A 21,776-nucleotide genomic window follows, 5' to 3' on the forward strand; every position below is an offset into this window, starting at 1 on the left:
AGCATAACAGGAAGTGGCAGGAAGGGTGGGGGCGTCTCTCCGACGCAGTGGAGTCAGCTTCCAGGCTTCCCGTTAGAAGGAGGAGAACTTGTTTCCTTGCAACTGAAACCCATCAGCATTCTTCAAGTCTGGCCTCAAAGCCTGCTGGACATTATTTATGCGCGTGGGTCACTGCCGAGAAGGCCACACACCAGAATCCCGGCTGTGTGCTGGGGTGGCCCGGCCCACCCTGCCCCAGGGTTGAACTCGACTCTGGCTTTGTTGGGGCTGTGGACTCTGGAGCCCCATAAAGTCTGCGTTCCTGCTGCTGCTCGGGGCTCACCTGGGCAGCCAGGTTGGCCAGCTGGTGTTTCTCTGCCTTCCTGCCCCGTAGCCGGGAGGTCCTTCCGTGGCAAGCGTTCCTATCTTTGTTAGTGTGGATGTTGCTTTTCAAAAGCCAGGGAGGAGGAGCAGCTGCTGTTCCAGACCTGGCTTCGGGGCTCGCAGCAGGGCTGTGAGGTCGGCCTCAGACCCCCTCAGCCACCTCCTAGAGGGACAGCCCAGGAATGAGTGGCTTCCCCTCTCTGGGCCTCAGTTTTCCCACCTGTGAAATGGGCGTGATGGTACTTCCCTCCTCCTGGAGTGCTGGGCAGATCCAGGAAAGTGACTGCCTCCTTGCCTGCAGCCATCGGCTGCGCACAGGCTGCGGTTCCCAGCTTACCTCCTGCCGGATGGGAATCAGAAAGCACATTGAGCAGGGCAGGGTCCCCCTGTGTGAGACCCCCCCCGCACACCACCCTGACGCCACATGACCGTGGCGGATGGTGGGAAGGGGCGCCACAGTCATGAGGAGGAGAGGGAGGGAGCCAGGCTTCTTGCAGATTCCAGCAGGTGTCCAAGGTGGGTGTCTGAGATGGCTCTGAGGCTTGGCTAACCGTGGCGAGAAGCACGGCCCTCAGCACTGGGGGGACTGGGGGCAGACCCCCCTCACTGCCATGGGGATTAGGTGTGGAGGTCCTCCACTTGAGAACCCTGAGATCCCCAATCCTGGCTTCTCCATGTGTCAGAACAGATGGCAGGTGGCCCTCAGGGGACCTGTTGGTTTGGAGGCAAATGCCCACCCCATGCTGCGTGGGCCCCCTGCCCCTCCATGGGGGGTGGTCCAGCAGTGACGCCCCCTGCCTAAGTGGGAAGAATGGGCCTGAGGCTCTGAGCAGTGGAGCAACGAGACCAAGGCCACAGGACCCAGCAGGGGCGGGTACTGGCCCCTGACCCCAGGTCCTGCCTCATGTTCTTTGCCCTGAACCACGTGCTGTGAGCCAGCCCCCACCCTGGGACTGAGCGCCTCTCCTGGGGGCTGGCCGTTCACAGACTGGGATGTTAGGGATCCTCGTCTAGTCCTGAAGCTATTATTTCTCTGTTCATAATTTCACCATTACGCATTCACATCTTTGGTCTTAAAGGTTTTATGCCTTGTACATCTTCTCTTAAGGCTTGTCTTGGTTTTGTGGAAGCAGACTTTTAAAGTGAATTCTGGACATTCTTTTCAAAGCCACGTCTTTGGGACGCCTGGGTGGCTTAGTGGTTGAGCGTCTACCTTCGGCCCAGGGTGTGATCCTGGAGACCCGGGATTGAGTCCCACATTGGGCTCCCTGCAAGGAGCCTGCTTCTCTCTGCCTGTGCTTCTGCCTCTCTCTCTGTCTCTCATGAATAAATAAATAAAACCTTAAAAAAAAAAAAAAAAAAACAAAGCCACGTCTTTAAAGCACCCCAAAGACCATTGCACGGCCCGGGTGCCAGGGGGCCGGGGGGGTGGAAGGTCTGCCACTCAGGCTGCAGGTGTGATGTCCTGGGTCTCCTGGCCTGTGGTGTGTCTGAACCGGCTCGTCCTGGCGCCTCGGGGAACCCTGCTGGCTGGTTGTGAACCCTTCGGTGACTTGAAACAAGCCCTGGCAGACTGTGCCACGGAGGTCCGCAGATGCTCCAACCGCAGTTCAGGCCAGATTTGACCCTTCCTGGGGGGCCCGGGGCAGATCTTGCCAGCATCCGGGCTCCTGCCCTCAGAGGGGCGGAGGATCCTCAAACACGCTCGTTGAGTTTTTAATTACGACAGTTTTTTTATTTCTGGAAGTCCTGTTTGGTTCTTTTCCAGATTGGCTGTGTCTTTTTTTTTTTTTTTTTTTTTTTTTTTTTTTTTTTTTTTTTTAGTGGCTTCCTGTCCTTTGCGGGACCTTTCTGTCCTGACATTTATTTCTCTAAACAAGGTGAGCATGGCTGGTTGTGATCCATGCCATCTGTCCAGAGTCCACAGGCTGGGGGGGGCCCTTTGTGCTAGTTTTCCCCCTGGTGGGCCTGGCCCTGCTGCCCTATTTTTGTGGAGAACATGAGCCCTCCCATAGAGCAGCCCCGACATCCCCAGGTCAGGGTCCAGAGGGGGCCCCGTGCCATCCTCCTCATGACACCTGCCGGGGGTGGTGGGGTCCTTGTCAGAAGTTGAGGCCTGGTGGTGTCAGGGGCGGGGCCCAAGCCCCTCCTGGGCTTCCCCTTCTGGACTGAGCTCAGGGAGGGTCCTTGTGTCCCTGTGACGCTCAGGACCTGGAGCCAGGCAGGGTCATTCACATGAGGCAGGGCTGCGGAGGCCCTCATGGTGGTACCACACCAGGGGACACCTGCTTCCCTCCATCAGGACATCGCAGTGACCCAAGAGGTGCCCCGGGGCATGAGGCGGCCTGTGGGTCAGGTGGGCTCAGGAGACAGTGCTGCCAGGAGCTCTCTGGGGAGCCAGGGGCAACCAGAGATGACTCGTGGGTGGTCCTCACCAAAGCCAACCTTACAGCAATCCCCAGCCCATGCCTCAACCACCGCAAGTGAGCCGTGGCCAGGTGGTGGAAGCATGTGGTCCAGCTTGGGGGTGGCCTCAGAAGGTCCAAGGCAGCCATGGGGAGGCAGAGGGGAGCCCCAGGGGTGCTCAGCCACCACGAATCCCCTTTGGGGATGTTAGGGTTGTTTCGTTTGTGACTTTCTTCTTCCTTCTGAAATGAAAATGCCAGAAACAGTTCTGGTCAGGTCGCAGATTTTATGAGTTGGGCTCAGAATGGAGGCTTGAACACACTCGGTTTGCCCCAGGAGAAGCTCCTGGCCAGGTGAGCATGGCGTCCATCTGGGGGATGCCCGGGGGCCCTGCCCTTGCCCACACTCCCGCCTGTCACCCCATCGGGTCTGCGGCCTCCCAGGTAATTCCATGTCAGGAGGGTAGCAGTCGGCCAGACTCACTGCTCTGGGTGCCTGGCTAGGGAAGGGGGAACCCGGCTGTCTCACGCTTTCTTCCCACTGGGGGTGGGCCACGGTCAGGCCGGGCACCACATTTGAGAACATCCCATGTGTGTGTTTTCCAAACTGGTCCCACGACCCCTTTCCCAAATCCCGCCAGATGTTTCCTGGGAGAGACCTCGTTGCTCACGTAAACAGAGGAGCGTGTTTTCCCAGGGAGGCCGGCCGCAGGCACCGGCTCCGTGACCACTGGCAAGAGAAATCTCCATGAGACTAGGAAGAATATATTTTGGGTCTTTGTGTGTGGGTGAGCAGTGCCCAGAAATAGACCCGGGTCTGTAATGGGGAGAGACGGGCTCTGCGGTCAGCGGTCATTTCTCCCTGCTCCGGGGCACCCCCTGAGATCGGCCTGGTGCCTGTGAGTCACCTGGGTGGGGCGCTGCTGCCTCTCAGATTGTGGTCCCTTCCAGGGCTTCCCCGAGCTGGGGAGGCGGCCTCAAGCTTGTTGGCCGAGGGTGTTCATGCACATAAGCCTGCATGGCCTCAACTGCCCAGTGGCCAAGGAGAGGTGATCCGGAGCGGGAGCCACACAGCCCTTCGTTGCACTGATGCCTCCTGCCAGCTGGGGGGCTGGGCAGGGATGCTAAGAGCACCAAGGCCTCCCCTGAGTATGAAGCAAGTCTTAACACAGAGAACTCCAAGTGAGGAAATGGGCTCAGAGAGGTTGAATCACTTGCCAGAGATACACAGGGGTGGGGTGCAATGCTGACTCAGGCCACTCGATCTCAAGGCCTTATCTTGGTGCCTCCTGGACATGCCCCTGGAGGGCAGCAGGAGATCTGGGCTCCCCTCCCTACAACCCCCAGGCTGGGTCCTCCAGCTCTTGCTGGCATATGTCCGTTCACAGGTCTATGTGCTGTGGGCCCAGCCTGGGCCATGCCAGGACTCCAGGCTCCCTGCAGGCTGCCCCGCGCTGGCACACCTCTGAGCCCTCACCCATCGGGTCTCTGTGCTGAGTGCCCTGGTCCTGGTGTGTTCCTCTGAGGCATCCTCAGGCCCCAGCTCCTGGGCCCATGCTTCTTGGAAGCTCTCTCACCATATAGACAGGCTCACTGTGCAAAGCCCTGCGGGGCTCTGGGCTGCAGATTCATGGCGAGCATGGTGGCAAAGCTGTGTCCACCTGGCATCTGCAAACATGACCTTATTTGGAAGACCCACATCAAGGATATCTGGGTGAGATCACCTGGGATTTAAGGTGAGCCTTCAATCCAGTGATAGGCGGCCTTAGAAGAGAAAGGAGACAGAGATTTGAAACAGAGACCCACAGGGGAGAGGCCATGTGGTGGCAGAGGTGTGTGAGGTGCGTGGCCACAGCCCAGGGACCCCCTGGAGCCTCCAGCAGCTGGATGAGCCCGGAAGGACCCTCCCCCTCGAGCCTCCAGAGGGAGTGTGACCTAAGGACACCTTGATTTAGGACTTGTAGCTCCAAACCGTGAGACAGTGAATCTGCATCATTTTAAGCCATGTACTGTGTGGTCACTTGTTACAGCTGAACTAGGACACGGAGCCAGGATGCTGATGTTGCATGTGCCTCGTATTACTTCAGTACTGCTCTTCGCTCCATCCAGGGAATCTCCTAAACATGAAATTTGGCTGGGGGCAGGGGGTATGCAGAGAAGAGTAGAGGGTCATTGGGGCGTTGTGCATTGTTGCGCTTGAACGCGGGCCCCACACCTGCTAGTGCAAGCTGCTGGCCCACACCGCCCCAACTTTGTGCAGGAGTAATTGAACACCGAGGGCGCCTGTGCAAGTGTGACTTGATGTGTCCTGAAACGGTTACCCGGATGAGGTCACGAATGCGGCCACCAGGCCTGAGTCAGCTTTTCTTTTGTTGCTGATATATCAGAAACATCTATTTCTGCGACATCGGTCTTTTTAAACAGATGTATAAGGTTCCACCTATAAGGGATGCCGCATGGTCTTTGTCTTTCTATGTCTGGCTTATTTCGTGTGGTAGAAGCCCCAGGTCCACCATGTTGTGGCAGGTGGCAGCATTTCGTCCTTTAGCGCGGCTGGGTGCTCCTCCGTCGTGTGCACACACCACGTCTTTATCCGTCCTTCCGTCAATGGACGCGGGCTGTAGCTGTCTTGGTGGGTGCGAGTGGCATTGCATGAACAGTGGACACACATGTCTCTCCAGGGTCCAGACTTCTTGTGGATACAGACCCAGGGCTGGGAATGCTGTGTCGTGTACTGCTTTAATTCTGGGGAGAACCTGGGCTGTGACTCAATCTCCCCAAGGCCAGTGAGCCCGTTGGTGGAGCCAGGGCACAGCCACTGGCTGTGAAAGGCCGTGGCATCCATACTGATGAAGCCCGTGGCCACGCAGCTCGCAGCCAACCAGTGCCCAGCAGCCCCAAGCTGTTCGTCACTGTCATCCAACACACTGGCCCAGGGGGAAGCACCTCATCCAAGCTCTCAGCTGTTCAGGGGTTGTCAGGCTTGAACAGGCCTACCCCTGAGCCCCTACGCTGGGGCTGCCCACTCATGTGAGTGTGAAGACAGTGCCGACGTCGGGGCCCCGGGGATCAGCCGGGTGCAGGTACAGGTGTAGGTGTGGTCTGACCCCAAAAAGGGAATGTCCAGAGGGAGTTGCTTCCCTTCTTCCTCTCTGCTAAGGGACGGGGGGCACCCACCTGCAGCCACGAGTCAAAGGGACCTTTCTCTACTGTGAAAGGTCCTCTTTTTTTGGCGGAGCTGCTCGCAGTCCCTGAAAATTCCCCAGGCGTCTTAGATTATGGGACCCCCTGGCCAGGCCCTTCCAGCTCCGCACCCCCGTGCAGGGAGGAGGTTCTAACAGCGCCTCTGGGTGGTGCCTGGAGGAATGAGTGAGGGGCTGCTGATAGCAGCCACGCAGAGCCGCTGCCCCGTAAACCTCAGGTGTGCGATGGTTTCCAACCTGGAGCTTCCCACGCTGATCAAAGACTTCTCTCCTTTCTAGACTAAAATTCACGGGGTCGGATTTGTAAAGATCCACGCGCCCTGGAACGTGCTATGCAGAGAGGCCGAGTTCTTGAAACTGAAGATGCCCACGAAGAAGGTGGGTGCTGATGTTCGTACTCCGAGGCCTGTGTTGGCTCAGATGCTGGGTGGGAGAAGGTTGCCAGGAGGGGCTCGGTGGTGAGAGGCCAAGTGAGTGTCTGTGCCACCCCCGGGGAGGGCAGCGGGCTCCCGGGTCTTGATTACGGAGGATACAGTGCAGCCCTGGGAGGGTCTTCGGAGACCCCAGACCAAACCCAGCAAGAGACGGCACAGAGAGAGCAGTTGGGAGCCTGTTGCAAATACAAACCCACTTAGACTTCCCGCCCCTGCTTTTCCTACTTGTGGTGTCTTGGCTAATTCATCAGACTCCGTCTAATTACATTTCCTAGCTTGCTGGGCTTTTGCTTTTTAATCTCTGCACATTTCCGGCTGAGAAGCAATCTAACAGTATGTTCCTGGAGTTTCGTGAGGCGTCAGGATTTTATTTCATGCTTGGAAAGGAAAGCAGGGGGCAGGGGGAGCTATTCTGGGGGCAGATCGGGCCCTGGCTCCTGAAATCCGCTGAGACCCTGTGGGTTACCTCTTGAAACAAAGCAAAGTTCAGAGGCAGGTTTTCTGGAATGTGTTACAATTGTACTTTGGTGGGGTCTCTCTTCAAACTTGGAGTTTGCAGGGTTTATCTGGAAACCGAGCATGGCTTGTGGGGGGGGGGGAGGCACTCGGCCCCATCCTAGAGCTCGGTTCCCAGGACATGCATCGCGGTGGGGTGGGACAGTCCTGGGACCTTCTGAGAATAGATTCCAAGGGTCACAGCTCAGCAGATGACGCGGGCTCCCCCCTCCCGATCTGGTCTGCAGCTCTACCACATTAACGAGACCCGTGGCCTCCTGAAAAAGATCAACTCGGTGCTCCAGAAAATCACGGACCCCATCCAGCCCAAGGTGGCAGAGCACAGACCCCAGACCACAAAGAGACTCTCCTACCCCTTCTCCCGGGAGAAGCAGCACTTGTAAGTGAGGACACCCCGCCCCTAACCCCACCCGTTTGCCCCTTCCCCAAGGCCCTGATGGGCAGACCCCACAGCCTGGTACATGACACGAGAGATACAAGCTGTAGGGCAGTCCCCTAAGGCCAGAGAAGTGGGGAGTTTCTGCCCCTGCAGCACATTCTCAGAAGAGCTTTGGTTCTTGAGCACAGAAAAGGTTCAAGAATGATTTCCAAAATGACTGTTAATTAGGGAATTAAGGGACCAAGAGTCCTGTTCTGCTGAGGGACACTTAGGAACACTGCACAGGCCTGGGTGAGGGTGTGCACACACCTTGGCTTACAGCCCCACAGCAGTGACCTGGGCATCTCCTCCCTCACGCCCAGCGCCGCCCCTCTGGGGCTGTGTTCCAGTGAGAGGGTCTGGTTAACCTGCCACCTGAAGCCTGCCCAGCTCTGCGAGGCAGGAACTAAAGAGCAGCCCCAGCTGGAGTCCTGAGGCCCCAGGGACTCGCAGCCAGCAGGGTTGCCTGGCAGTTCTGTACCTGTTCTGGAACCTTCCCTCCTGCCCTGCTCCCAGGGGACAGTGGGGCAGAGCCCTCTGGGCCCGTGGTGGCCTCGCTGGACAGATCCGGAGTGTGGGCAGTGGTGGGAACAGAGAGGGCTTGGGCTCTGGGGCCCAGAGGGACATTGATGACAAGCAGGGGAAGAGGGGGGGTCTCCAGGATGCCACTGGTCTCATGGGACGTGGAGAACGGTTTCTCAGCTCAGCACTGGGGCTTCTGCTCTGGCAAACATATTAGTCACAGGGCAGGGGCCATGTACTGCACTCCACTGCGATTTCTTGATCCTCCTGGGGATTAGAAACAAGACGTTTTTACAAAGCAGCCCCTAGCCCGGCTCCTTACACCAGCCCCAGGATGGGGGCGCCCTCCTTCTAGGACCTCCCAGCACCCCGGCCTGCCTTGGCTCTGCCCTGGCTGACTCCCTGGGCACCCCCTTGCCAGGCCTGGCTTGCCTCCAGGCCCATGGGTTGGAGCCCCCTCCCCGGCTGCACCCTGAGTGCCTCGGGGAGTGGTAGCACTCCCAGAGGGATCCCTCTGCCCTCAGGAAGCCTTAGGAAATCTCTGCGGAGCCAAGACCTCAGGACCGGTTGTGAAGTATAGGGAGACTGTCTTCAGTATTGGCAGTGTCTGATGGTGGGGTGGCACGGTCCCCACCCCCGGCAGCGTTGAAGCAGAGACCCAGGGCATAATCAGAGGAAAGGCCATGCTTGGGAGGGAGGCGTGGGTGTCCAAGCCTCCTGGAGGAGCCAGGGGAATGACACGGACCGTTGCAGATGCCCAGGGTCAGGGCACACCTGGTCTTTACAGGGAGTTTGCCCAATTTCACAGTCACGGCTTATGGGCACAGCATGCTTTCCCAGGGCCTTGGAGACCAGGAGGGCCGACTCCGATGAACTGTATCTTTTCCTTCCCAATTTTTCAACAGATTTGACCTGTCTGACAAGGATTCCTTTTTCGACAGCAAAACCCGGAGCACGATAGTGAGTATTGCTCGTGGGAATCGCTGGCTCCCCAGCAAGGTGGCCCCGGGGAGAAGCGGATGATAATTTCATTTCAGCAGAACTCCTCCAGGTGGAAGCGGGCTCTAATTGCCTGTGACAGCAATAATTAGAATAATAGAACAGAGAGGCTGCGGGAGCCCAGGGGGAGCCCCCACCCCTCCGCCCCACGTGGGAGGAGGAGAGCCAGGTGGAGCAGCAGAAAGGGGGCAGAGGGACTCCAGACCCCTCAGCGCCTGTACCCCAGCCCCCTTACCCTGGCCCTTCACCGAGTTACCGGGGCCCCGGACCCAGCGCTTCCAAGCGGGCAGGCCTGGCAGGAGTGATGGGGCAGTGCAGGCAAAGCTGCGTGGTTGGGGTAGGCTGCCAGGCCTGTGCCAGAGGAGCAAATTCAAGTCTGAAACCTGCCCAGGCCACCCTGCCCCATTCAAGGTATTGGTTCAGTGTGTCTACTTCGGCCGCCAACTTGTCCACCAGCCAGGCTGGACCACGCACGGCTCAGGACCCAACATTTATCTGCACAAGAAATTAACCTCGCAGCCAAGCGGTCACCACTGCTGCTCTGCCTCCCTCCCTCCCCTCCTAGAAAGCCCAGCCTGGAGGGGAGAGATGCAGGGTGGGGGTGGGGGAAAGCCACCTGACTTTGAGCAGGTAACTGCCCCTCACGGCCACATCCCCAGGCTGGCAGGAGGCCAGGTGCGGGGACGGTGGTACAGGTCGCATTGGTGAGGGGCCTTGGGTCGCTGCCAGTGGGAAGGCAGATCCGGGTCCCACCTGCATGCCCTCTGACCGCTCCCAGCCTCGTGACCTCAGGAGGCACCGAGCCTGCACCAGAACAAGAATGGCTCTGGCTTCCTGCTCAGCGGGCACTGGTGCCTGTCCACACAGGGTGACCTGGACATGATTTATATTAACCGTGTTACTGACTGATCTTAGCAATTGCATCTCATTATAGTAAATGAGAAGGAACTTGTGTGTGTGCAAACATTGGCCAGCTGGTGTAGCTCGGGGCTGACAGGTGTCCGTGAGGGGGAACACCTCGGACATCAGCCACTTGGGAGAACCAGCCAGTTTTACTTTTTCTTCATCGTTAGGAAATAGAAAATTGGAGGAATGGCCAGCTAAGGAAACCGAGTCACGTGTCGGTTTCAACATGCATGTGTGCCCCAGCCTTTTACGTTGTCGGGGGCTGCCACCGTGCTCCCTAGAAGCACAGGGCAGAGTGCAAAGTCACGAATTCGCTCTTGCTGTTGGGGCTGGGGGGCACATGTGAATGGGAAGCTCTAGACCCCATCTCGTTGGGAATCTGCCAAAAGAATAGAGTTCAGTCTGTGATCCCAAGGCACAGAAAGGGGCTCTGTCCATAGGTACTAACTGAACAATCTGCTTTACCTCTGGGATGCGGGGCACTCTCTCCCAGAGACCTCGAAGGCCAGTTTGTAAAGTGCCGCTGCTCCAGAGACACTGGCAGCTCAGAACTTGGCCCTTGGTTAGCCAGGCCCCATGGTCTTTGAGATCTGATAGTATCCGGTGTTGAGGAGACATCATCCTAGGCGAAGGTGTGGAGATGGACGGCCCTTCCTGCCTCCTTCCCCCTGCTCCTGGCATCAGGGTCACCAAGTGTGCAGGGGGGTAGGAGTCAGGATCAGTGGGAAGGGCTGGATGTGCTGGTCTTGGGACTCAGATCTTCAGCCTGTGGAGACTAGGGAGCCATAGAAGGTTGCAGGGCAAGGTTTATGATGTGGTCAGATCTGTTCTAAAAAGATCATGGAAAAATAAATAAATAAATAAATAAATAAATAAATAAATAGATCATGGCCGGGTGTTTGGATGACAGGCACTGAGGGGGGCACTTGACAGGATGAGCACTGAGTGTTATACTATATGTTGGCAAATCTAACTCCAATAAAAAAATACAAAAAAATAATAATAAATAAAAATTTAAAAAAGATCATCCGGTGGCCAGCTGCGGGATGGCAGGTGCAGGCAGATGTGGGCTTGCAGGTGGCCATGAATGGGGCCGTCACCACAGCTGAGTGGGAGGCTGTATTTACAGATGGTTCAGCAAGGTCAGGATGGGGCCAGCAGTTAAATTCGGCGGTAAGGGGGACAGGGCCAGCTGACTGAGTGGTTCGTTCGTGCAATCATTGGCAGTTATTGAGCACCTACTGTGGGTGGGAGGGAGGAGGCACGTTTAGGGCAAGTGGAAGGGAGCACTCCAGGACACGAGCAGAGCAAGAAGGCAGAGCCGTGGCCCTCACAACCACTTAGATCTCAGGGACCAACGTGCTTCTGGCAGAAGGGAGAGCACAGGTGAAGGCCCCAGGCCTCGGGGGAGGGTTTGTGAGTGAGAGGACAGCCGGAGGCCGGGTTCCTGGGCGAGGGCCGGGATGGACGGGGGTGCGCAGGAGGGGGTTCAGGGCCTGGGGGCCACTGGCAGCCTGTGGGGGAGCCCTGGGCTTGGAGGAAGGATGGCTGCTCTCACTGTCACGTCTGTGGCAGAGGACCAGTTATGTTCACCCCATTTTGCAAGTGGGGACACTAAGGCACAGGGTGGTAAGGTAGTTTGCCCAGGACCACACACCTGCGTGAGGTGCAGCCAGGGCCAGAGGCAAGCAGACACCCAGGCCTGGGCCCCTGAGGCCACCAAGTGAGATGTTTTGTTAGTAAAGGGGGCACGGGGCTGGGATGGTATGTGACCTTTCGGGGGGCCTGTCATCTCCTGACACAGGGTAGGATGAACTCCCAAGACCCGCCCCCACCTCGGCTCCCAGAACATCCAGGGCTACACCCGGGAAGGATCCCATTGGTGGGGTCCCCGTGGCTCTGAACCCCAACTCCCTTCCCAGCTGAAAGGGAGAGTGGCCTGTCCCACAGGTCATAGGGGACAGCGCTCAACCCTGAACAGCACAACGTGCACTGTGCCTCCTGGAGGGACGTGAAAAATGCAGAACAGCACACCCTTGGCGCTGGTGATGCACATCCTTAGGAAGGCTTGCCATCTGTCCTTAGAGAAAAGTGGGTGGCTGTCGCTGGTAATGCTCGACCACGTCGCTTCTTGGCCATCCTGTGACAGCTTCTGCATGCCAGTGCTGCGTCAAGTAACTGTCCGCCCCTCCTTCTTGTCTCTGCAACAGGTCTACGAGATCCTGAAAAGAACAACGTGTACCAAGGCCAAATACAGCATGGGTGAGGACATTGCTGGGGCCTGAGCTCAGCACTCCCCTCCCAGCCCTAATCTTGCCTCCAATCATCTCCGTGGGAGGCGGGGAGCTGTTTGGGGGGGTTTAGAAGGTTTTGATTTAAGCCGGTGTAAGCGTTTCAGACAGGAGAGCTGTTCCAGGATCACAGGGCTGGTTTATGGCCTGGCGCTCTAGGCACCAGGGTGCCCTTCCCTCCGGCCCGTGGCCTTCTTGGCGGTGTACGGAGCCTCTCCCTGCAGAGGTGGTAAATCCTGGCTGCTGGAAGCTGTAGGGGTGACCAAGGTGCCGTCACCCTCTGTTGACCTTCACAGCCCAGGGGGGAATATATTTGGGGTTCCAGGGGGGGTGATGGCCCAAAGCAGCACCCCATGGCTGGAAGCAGCCAGACATGCACCCAGCATGGAGAGGAAGGCACCCCACCTGGGACCTACACGGCTCCACCCTGGGCCTTGCTGAAAGGCACGTCCTCGACATACATCCCGATTCTAGAACCTACCACGAAACCATCCCAGCTGGGCACCTTGCATACCGTACAGCTTATAGTTCACCCCAAGCCACAGATGCAGAATTGTCCAGACCCAAGTGTGTAGAGTCGAACCCCCACCCCCACCCCAGCATGGGTCCCTCACCCACAGCTGCAGGCTGAGGTCACCAAAACCAGACACTTCAGAGCAAAGGAATGCCTCTGGCCAGCATTCCTCCTTCTTCTTCAGCCCTTGTCCACCCCGCTGAGAGCTGTACGTCACACACGCCCTCCAGGGGCACAGGGCTGCGCTGGTAGGCACAGGGTCTCTGCATCCAGGACAGAGAATCCTTGCACATTTGGCTCCCTGAAGAGGAGGGGATGCCGGGAAGTAAGCAGAGAACCACATGGGGACAGGGTGGGCAGGGGTGAGCTTCAGGCCCGGCCCAGGACGCAGGAGGAAAGGAGGGACCCTGGGGTCAGGCAGGCTGCATGTGCTGTGGCCAGGATGGCCAGTCATAGGGCCACCTTCTCTGAGCCCATGTCCTAGGTCAATGGAATGGGGGTCCTGTCCAGGGGTCGAGAGGAGCCCAGGAAAACTGTCTACTGTAGGCCTGCCCGCAGACGGAGCGAGAGCCTCTAGAGTGGCCAGGTCACCAGAGGTGGGAGGAAGTATGGCTCCCGTCCGGCACAGTGTCCCAGACCTTAATGTGCCTACGAGGCCCCTGTAGGGTCCCTTCCAGGGCAAACCTGCATGGCTGCCCAGGAGGTCTGCCAAGAGCCCAGGGCCGGCCCCAGGGGCAGCCATCTGTGAGTGGCCCCACCAGCCTGTCCCTGGCAAACTTGCTGACAGAGTGGATAGACCAAGGGCCCTCATCTGCACCCCATTTCACTCGGTGCCTTGTCTGAAAGCCCTCCTGACCTCCAAACTCAGTTGTTCAACTTGAGCAAGTACTGATGTCTGTCACCGTCGGGAGATATATATTCTGGAGGAGGAAAGAGATAATCCTCAGAAAAGCCAGAATGTCATCTTGTGGGGGCTGGGAGGGCTGGGAGGATTTAGAAACAATGATCAGAAAAGTCCTTTCTGATGAGATGACACGTGAGCAGAGGTCTGAAGAAAATGAGGGGTCCAGACAGAGGGAGCCACCTGTGCAAAGGCCCTGTGGCCATGCCATGCTGAGAGAGCCAATGAAGCTGAATCAAACCCATGTCCACTTTTATTACAGATTAATTTTCACGCATGTGGGTTTTCGCTGTGTGCTTCCACTTCTCTCTGGGTTGGATTTCTAAGGATCCCTGGGGTTCCCTGATCATTCCAGATCACTAACAGAGGAGATGGTCTATTTTTAAATGGATTTCAGGAAGACACTTTCCCACCATTTCCCAGTGGAGTAGTAAAGGACCAGCCGGCTAGGCCACTGAAAAAGCCGACCCACTTATCACCTACAAAGCCCCCCTGGCCATGCCGAGGGTTCTGTGACCAGCAAAGGACTTCTGGAGACTCTTGAGCAGCACTGCCCACCCGCCCCCGGGTGTGAGCAAGATCAGATTTCCCAGGTGCTGGCTCTGCCTTTCCCTCCGCAGCACCATCTCCGGGGGCCGGGCACTGAAGGCACACCTGCGGGCTGCGGAGGTGCAGGTGTGGTGACTTGTGTAAGGCGCCCAGCGCAGGGCCCGGAGCCGCCGTCGAGGCCTGGCCCCCGCCCCACTGCCCCACCGCCCCCAGGTGTGCGGACCGCCGCAAGCGAACGCTTTCTCCCCCAAATGCAGTTTTGGTCCTTTCAGTCGTTTTCATGTAACTAATAGCCCGATGTACAAACAGGGCAAGGAGAGGGAAGAAAGAAGGACTCTGCCCTTTTAAGTAAAAGGCGAAAATGTAGTAAATACGGTAAGTGCCTCCGCCCCCCTGTGGGGCCCGCAGGCCTCCCCTTCGGCTTTCCCAATCAACCTCAAATCTAATTCCAAATTGTATGTGTGTTTTCCAACACCATCAATTTTCCCATCCGTATTTTTCTCGTGATTCAGCTTTTCTAACCACTTAAAATCCACCTTTCTCATCTGTAGGCTTGCCCTCGAGCAGGTGTGGGTAGTTGGTGAATTGCAGGTTCGGGGGTACCTTCTTCCTCCCAGGCATAACTGTCTCTTGGGGTTTCCTCTGTGTCTTCCTAATTCTGCCGATAGAGCATGTTTTTACCGTCTCCTAGTTGAACCCGGGGAGGAAACACCAGAAAAGTGGCCTGGCTCTGTGCAGCCAGCTGGCTTTGAGAAAATTCTCGGCGACTGAGACAGTCCTGGGACTGCTCTGTTTGCAAAGAGAGCGGCGGGAGACCTACCTGGGTCCGTAATCCTCTCTCTGCCTTTATTTTTAAGGTATCACAAGCCTGCTGGCCAACGGCGTTTACTCGGCTGCCTACCCCCTGCACGATGTGAGTAACCTTGACAAAGGGTTTGCGTCTGCGTCATCGGACGCCCCAAATCCCCGCGGGCCACACCCCCAGGGAGCTCTAATTATCCTGCGGTCTGGGCTTCCTGCTTTGGCTCTCCCGTAAATGTCAGCCGCACACAGGCCTTGCCCGCTACGCCAGTGGGGACCGAGTACTTACACCCAGGACATCGTTTCTTGCAGAACGAGCCCACCGAGGAAGGGGCGTTGGTGGCATGAGCCCTGCGGCCAGCTGGTCCAGGAAATGTTTCCCCTGCCCCAGTCTCCCCGGCCGCCCTGCCCCCGCTCTGGCAGAGTGACCGGGGCTCTGTATCTATTTCTGCAGAGCAAGTGGCCCAGCTTCCTGAGCTGGATCCACAAATCCCTCTGGTATCTCCCGACAAATATAGCCTATGGCCACTGCCGCGCGCTGGCTCGGGGGCTGGGGTGGAGAGGGATGATTCTCCTCTTGTCGTCTCCATGGCAGCAGGGGCTAGGGTTCAGCGGGGCACCGTGAATGCGCTGTGGGGCCCGAGCAGTGTGGGAACCCTGGACAGAGGGCCCTAGAACTTTCCACATGTGTGTTGCCACAAGGACTGGGAGCCACAAAGCAGGAGAGAGCAGTGGAGGGCGGGGCTGGGAATCAGGGAGCCCAGAGTCTAGTCCTGGCCCCCTTCCTCCACGGCCCTGGGTGGAGGCAGCCCCTGTCCTCTCTGGGCCTCATGTCCCCATCTGCGAGCGGGGGATCATTCCCAGCGGGCATCAGAGGGAATATGGAAGCGAGAGGGCTTCCCGTAAGAGGCTGGATTGGGCAAACCCAATCGCCAGAAGAGCAAAGGGCCATCCCCTGCCCCCAGACCCCTGACTCAGGGTCAGATGCTCAGCTGACCTGCTGCCCCTCATCATTCACGGCAGGAGATGGGGTCGACTGACTGAGCTTCCTGTCTTTGTACCTTCGTGTATGCTGTTCCTTCTGCCTGCATGCTCTTCCCTACCTCCTCTGCCGACAGCTCCTCCCCTGCTCCCCAGGGAGGGCAAAGCATCCACACAAAGCTATCCTTTTCTCCCCTGCCCCTGCACCTGCATGGCTGGTCTCTCCCTACCCCCTGGCTTCTGATGCTCCCTGTCCCACAAAAATACCACCGTTTGGCCATCATTCCTTGGGCACATGTCTCATGAAAGCCCTGGCACTGGGCACTTTGTAGGTGCTCAATGAACACAGCACTGATTTGGGTTGGTGTGGAGGAAGTTGCCTTGGCCGGTGACCTGCTGCATGTTTCAGGGCTCAGACCCCACAGGTCCCAGCCAAAGGGGCCTTGGTCACCACCCCTCATGGTCCCAGCAGCAGATGCTCACCTGCCCCACTGCCTCCAGGAAAACGGTGCCTCCCCATCCCAAACTGGGCCTTTCAGCTGCTAAGCCCTGCTGAGCTATTAGGGCCCTTCTGGCCTCCTGCCTGTTTGGAGTCAGCCCTTTAAGGCTTGAAAGGGAAAAAGAGAGAAATTGACATTTCTGAGCACCTGTTGCAGGCCAAAAGCTATGTTTCCTAGGAGCTATTTCTCATCTGATCTGGTGTAGACAGAGCCACAGGGAGGTCTAGTAACTGGCTCCTCCAGGTCACAGGGCCGCTGTAGGGGAGCTGGGGTGAGAGCCAGCCCTGGTGGACACGAGGCTACTCCATCCCCTGGCTGTGCCACTGCCTCTTCCTTCCCTGGGGGCCACATGCACCCTCATCCTGGTCTCCGCCACCACATTTGTCTGGGGAATCGATTCTTCCAGGAGCCTGACCCACTGGGCCTATCTGTGTCCAACAGTTTATCTCAGGAAAAGCAGCTCCGAGATCCACATCCCAGAAACTCCTCCTGTACCATCAGCCTTGAACCTTACACAGCAGTGGAGAGGCCCTCTGTGTGGGGTCTGGTTCCACCCAACCGACAGGGAAACTGAGGCTGCAGTTGCCCCAGAGGCTTGCCCAGGGTGGGGAGCACACAGCCAGCATCACTCCCAGATTCTTTCCAGCCAGAGTCAGGCCTTTGGGCGTCTAGAGAGAATGCAGAATTTTACCCCTCTGCAGCCGAAGGGTACCTGCCCCGTTCAGTACAAAGCTGACGTTCAAACCTTCGGGAAGATAAGTGGCCCCAAAGCGGTCAGAGTGCAGTCGCACAGCCAGGCTCTGGCACCAAGCTCTTCACTGCCTGCTGTGTGGTTCTTGCTTTCAGTCTGTCCTCATCCATCTCATGGCTGAGCTGTCCTACGTTGGGGCTTGCTGCCCTCAGTGCGTGGCCCATGGCATCCCCTCCCCCTTCCATGGCCATGCTTACTGTGTCTAATCGTCCTCCGAGAACATCCGTGAGGCACGGTGCTGGGTGCCGTGTGCGGAGTAGGAGTCTGCCCCTAAGGAGTTTCCTGGAATTAGTGCATCGAGCACAGGGAAAGGACTGACATTTTGGCGGGCCGCTTGGTGGCTTGGGAGCCTCCTTCCTGGTTGGCGTCTGCCACCCTCGAGGTCCCGGGTAGACCAGGTACTGCAGGAATGGTGTGGCTGCCCCGGCCGGGGGAAGACTCGCCGGGAAGGCCTCAGAGGTTGTGCTGGGGGTGGGGGAATCGTAGTGACCCTGGTCTCAGAGTACCTGCGTTCAGAGAGCACGGGGGGGGGGCTGGCCTGGTGGCCAAGTGCTCCTGCCTGGAGGAGGCAGAGGGTCCTAGAAGGAGCCTAGAAGGCTGGAACATGCCCCTGCTGGACTCTAGGGGCCCCCAGAGCTATTGGTGCCCAGTGATCCTCGAGGCCGTTGGCCAGGCCAGGCCAGCACCCCCGGGGCCACACGGGGCCTCTCTGTGGCTGCTCCCACTGGGCCCTCAGTACCAGCTGTTGGCCGGACTGGGTGGACTTCTGACTTTTAGGCCCTCCTTCTCTTCCACTGGATTCGAAGACTTGGATCCAAGTCCCAGGTCTGACCAGTTTCGCTGTCTGTCCCAGAAAAGCCGCTTTGCTCCTCTGAACCTCAGTGTTGCCCTAAGTGGGGCTCTCTAGGCACAGTGACTGTCAAACTTCCTGCCCTGTTGGAGCCCTTGGGAGTAAAAGGGCACACCGGCTGGCAGGGAGAGCCTCAAGGACCCCCTGACGGGGGGATGCACATTCACCCTATTGAAACAATCCTAACAGCCCCCTGGGACCCCCGTCTTTTGTGCTGCCAGTTTCTGAAAGAGCCAGGGGGGTCCTTTCCCGGACGTGGTGGCTGCCCAGCCATGGGGGTGGTGGTGGGTGGGGGCTGGGCTGGGGCCGTGACACCTGCAGAGCCTCCCCGCCAGCCTTCCCTGCCTGGCCTGCGACCTGCTGCCCGGGGTTCTATGTGCGTGAGTGCGGCTGGTGCTAACGTTTGGAAGCCTTGTGGATTTGAGCTCCTCGCCAGCTCCATCAGGCAGTGACGGTTTTCCTTTTCTCCTTTCTCCTGAACAGGGAGACTACGAAGGTGAAAACGTGGATTTCAATGACAGAAAGGTGAGTGGATGCGGAGCGGAGGGTCGCAGGCAGCACAGGGCTACAAGGTGGCCCGTGGGCAGCAGCACTGCCAGTGCCGTCTGGGGGACTGGGCTGAAGTCCAGCCCGCCAGGTTGTGTCCCTCTCTGGGTCTAAGAGGTATGGGGGCAGGTTCCGGGGCATATGTGAGGGAGAAGGTGTGCTCTCCGCCAGCCCCAAAACCTGTGTGTCCCTGGGGTGATCGACCTGCTGCACCCATGCCTGCGGACACCCGGCCTGATCCTGCGTGGCCCCCGCAGTGGCCAGCCACATGGAGCCACGGCCCCTCTGCACGCCGGGGAGACCTGTGGACGGGGTTCAACGTGGTGTTTCTCAGCTCATTTGACCTGGAACTCTTTCTAATGACCCTGGTGTTCCTGGGGTTATGCTTTGGAGACACAGAGCAAACCGTTTATTCTTCTGTGTTCTGGCTGTTTCTGCACGCCCGGGCTCCCTGCGTCCCCGCCGCCAGCGCGACCACTTGCCCTCCGTCCTCCACGGTGGGTGGAGATGCTTCCCCGAGGACCTCACAATGGTGGCCTTGTCCCAGGTCTCGGGGTGGGAACCTCTGTGTATGGAATGTTCTCTGTCCCTGCCTCCCTCCAGCCCCCCATACGTGTTTTTAAACCTTTGGTACTGGATGCAACTTGCCCGCCCAGGAATCCAGCGGAAGATACTATCAGATTTAGCTCGAAAATGACATATTTGGTTATTTTTAGTGGAACATCTGGCATTCATCTGAGACCCAGCGACTTGCAGAACCCCCATAGAAAGATCCTGCTGGAGAAGCACCGTCCCCTCCCCAGGCCTGTCTGGGCCAACTCTGGCCTCAGAGTCCATCCTCTTCCATCCCTTTGTGGCCACGTGTCTGGCCTCCTCCACCTACAAATGCTTCCTCCTTGGGCACCAGCAACCCCCTTTCAGGCCTAATTCAGTCCTCCTGGTCACAGGCCACTGAGGCCTTCTCCTCACCTGCCTCCCTGGCCACCTGACTAACCTGAGACGACTCAGCCAGTAGTCACCTGATGTCAAAACTATCTCTGATTCAGTTGCTTATTCAGGAGCTACTTACTGAGCACCACTGGGCTCCAGGCCCAGCAAACATGACTCTGGGTTTATCCAGACCCACCTGTTCCCTCTGCCTGGAACGCTGCCTACCCTCCACCACCCCCACCCCCAGCCCCACTGAATTTAATGTCCCAGCTGTGTGTACCAGGCCTGGTCCATGGGGGAAGTCCAGGAATATTGGATGGATGGATGGATGGATGGATGGATGGATGGATGGATAGTTGGATGGGTAGTTGGATGGATAGATGATGAGTGGGAATGGATGGGTGGATGGATGGATGATGGGTGGATGGGTGGATGGGTGGATGGATGGATAGATGGATGGATGGATGGTTGGATGATGGATGATAGATGGGTGGTGGACAGATGGATGCATGGATGAGTAGTTGGATAGATGGATGAGTGGGGATGAGTAGGTGGATGGTTGGATGATGGGTAGATGATTTGATGATGGGTAGATAATGGGTTGGTGGATAAGATAGAACAGATGGAGAGGGGAGGAAGGAGGAATGTCCCAGATAGGTGTTTGGGTCCTAACTCAGAGCTTTGGAGAACTTCTCATTCTCCCATGTGGCTCCATCTTAAGTGACCTGGTTCTGAGTATTTTGTTTTTCCCAGGGACAAAATCCATGGCTCCCCCATGATTGGTCCCATCAGTGGTGGGGTTCCCTCAAGTGGCTGGTCCTGCATACATCACAGAATGGCAAGAGGGCTGCAGCCGAGCCAACACCACTTTCCTGTGCTGAGCAGGAGGAACAAGGGCATAAGTGGGAAGGCTTAAGCAAGAGGCAGGCCGAGGCCAAGGCTGAGCCCTGGTCATAATAGTCAGCTTGGTCCTTGGGTCATAGACACTCGGGGCCCTTGGGAGTGAGCATTCCATCATCCAGGGACGTGGAGCGGGGGAGTTACTCCAGATGTGGATTGTCTCCCTCCCTGTGGGGACCCTGACCTGTCATTACTTCTTCCCTTTCCTCTCTCCCTCCTTCCTCCCATAGTTATGTACTGGGGCCCTGTGTGAGGCTCTGGGGATAACACAGACCAGGTGAACCTGGGCCTCCATTCTAGAGGAAGACAGCAAGGGGCACATACATACGTAGTAATTCATGACGCCATCCGTGCCGTAGCGGGCCTGCCCAGCCGCTGTGTGGAGCCCACACCAGAGAAACCCCAGTGGACCCCTCTGCGGTCCAGGGTCACTGTGGCTGGAGCCACCAGCCCCCCATTGGCCACCTCCCACCCTGCTTGCGAGGCTGAGGTGCACCCTCGGAGCTCTGCCAACCGTAACAGGGAAATCTTAAGTTTGATTTCTTTACACTGCCAGCTGCAGGGTGATTGATGTTTCCTTCTTGGCAGGAGGAACCTTCCACGGATGTAAAGCAGTTGTGTAGAAAGCCAGGGTGTACCCCCAGCTGTCACATCTCCCCTGTGAATGGTGGCCGGCCTGCCGCAGGCCTGGGAACACAGGGACCAGTGTGACGTGGCTGTGCCTTTGAGGGGGCCTTCCATCCCCCTGCACTGCCTCTGTCTCCCTCTTTCCCTCCCTCCTCCCTCCTCTGCCCCCACCTCTGGTGCACCCCCCAGCCTGTGTGTGGTCTGCACCAGCAGCTTGATTTCAGCAGCGGGGAGGAAGCTGCCCAGGTCAGCGATGGCCGCTCTGCTTTTCCAGAGGTGCTGTGCATGCTCATCAAAGCTTGCCGCTTACAGAGTGAAACGGGACGGGGAGGGGGGCTTTTCATTGTCCTCTGCATAACCAGGCCTGACGAGATGTGGCGAGCTCCAGCTCTGTGGCTTTCTCAAGGGCATGAGCCCTGGGGACCCCCCCCTTGGACCTGGGAGGAGGGACAGCTTCCACCAGAGTAATGGAAGCCACGGGCTCAGAGGGAAGGGTCTGCCCTGAATGCCCGGCAGGGCTCAGAGGCAGGGGGCCTGACCAGACCCCACCCAGGACCCCCACTGGAGGCCCAGCAGAGCCCACATCCCTGCACAGGAGTGGCACCTTGAACTCCTGACTGTCTCCTCCAAGACGGGGCGGGGCGGGGGGGCATGCTCCCTTCTTCCTCTGGAGGCCGCAGAGGCCACCTACCAGCAGCCAGCCTTGCTGTTCATCCTTCAGAATGTGGGCCTTGCTCAGTAATCCTATCGTAGCACTTGCAGAAAGACCTAAAACCTAGAGAACTCCTCTTACCGTGATCAGAGCAGGGAACACCCAGGCTCCCGATAGCAAGGTTCACTTACACTCTCCTAAGGATGTGTTTTGCTTC

The 21,776-nt window shown here is 57.9% G+C and overlaps 1 protein-coding gene across 9 annotated transcripts in view; it reads left to right on the forward strand.

Annotated features, from left to right (window-relative positions):
- The window catches only part of ANO1 (anoctamin 1), a 158,868-nt gene that overhangs the window by 89,414 nt on the left and 47,678 nt on the right, over positions 1-21,776 (forward strand). For 5 of the 9 annotated variants that reach the window (XM_072758650.1, XM_072758645.1, XM_072758648.1 and 2 more), the window contains exons 4-10: positions 6,251-6,349; positions 7,149-7,300; positions 8,767-8,821; positions 11,977-12,028; positions 14,331-14,396; positions 14,879-14,934; positions 18,388-18,429. In XM_072758650.1, the coding sequence (XP_072614751.1) occupies positions 6,251-6,349; positions 7,149-7,300; positions 8,767-8,821; positions 11,977-12,028; positions 14,331-14,396; positions 14,879-14,934; positions 18,388-18,429 (522 nt within the window). The remainder of the gene's footprint in view (positions 1-6,250; positions 6,350-7,148; positions 7,301-8,766; positions 8,822-11,976; positions 12,029-14,330; positions 14,397-14,878; positions 14,935-18,387; positions 18,430-21,776) is intronic. The other 4 variants (XM_072758652.1, XM_072758647.1, XM_072758651.1 and 1 more) reach the window with 1 other exon arrangement.

The sequence above is a fragment of the Vulpes vulpes genome, chromosome 5 (assembly GCF_048418805.1).
Source record: "Vulpes vulpes isolate BD-2025 chromosome 5, VulVul3, whole genome shotgun sequence".
Lineage (NCBI taxonomy): Eukaryota > Metazoa > Chordata > Mammalia > Carnivora > Canidae > Vulpes > Vulpes vulpes.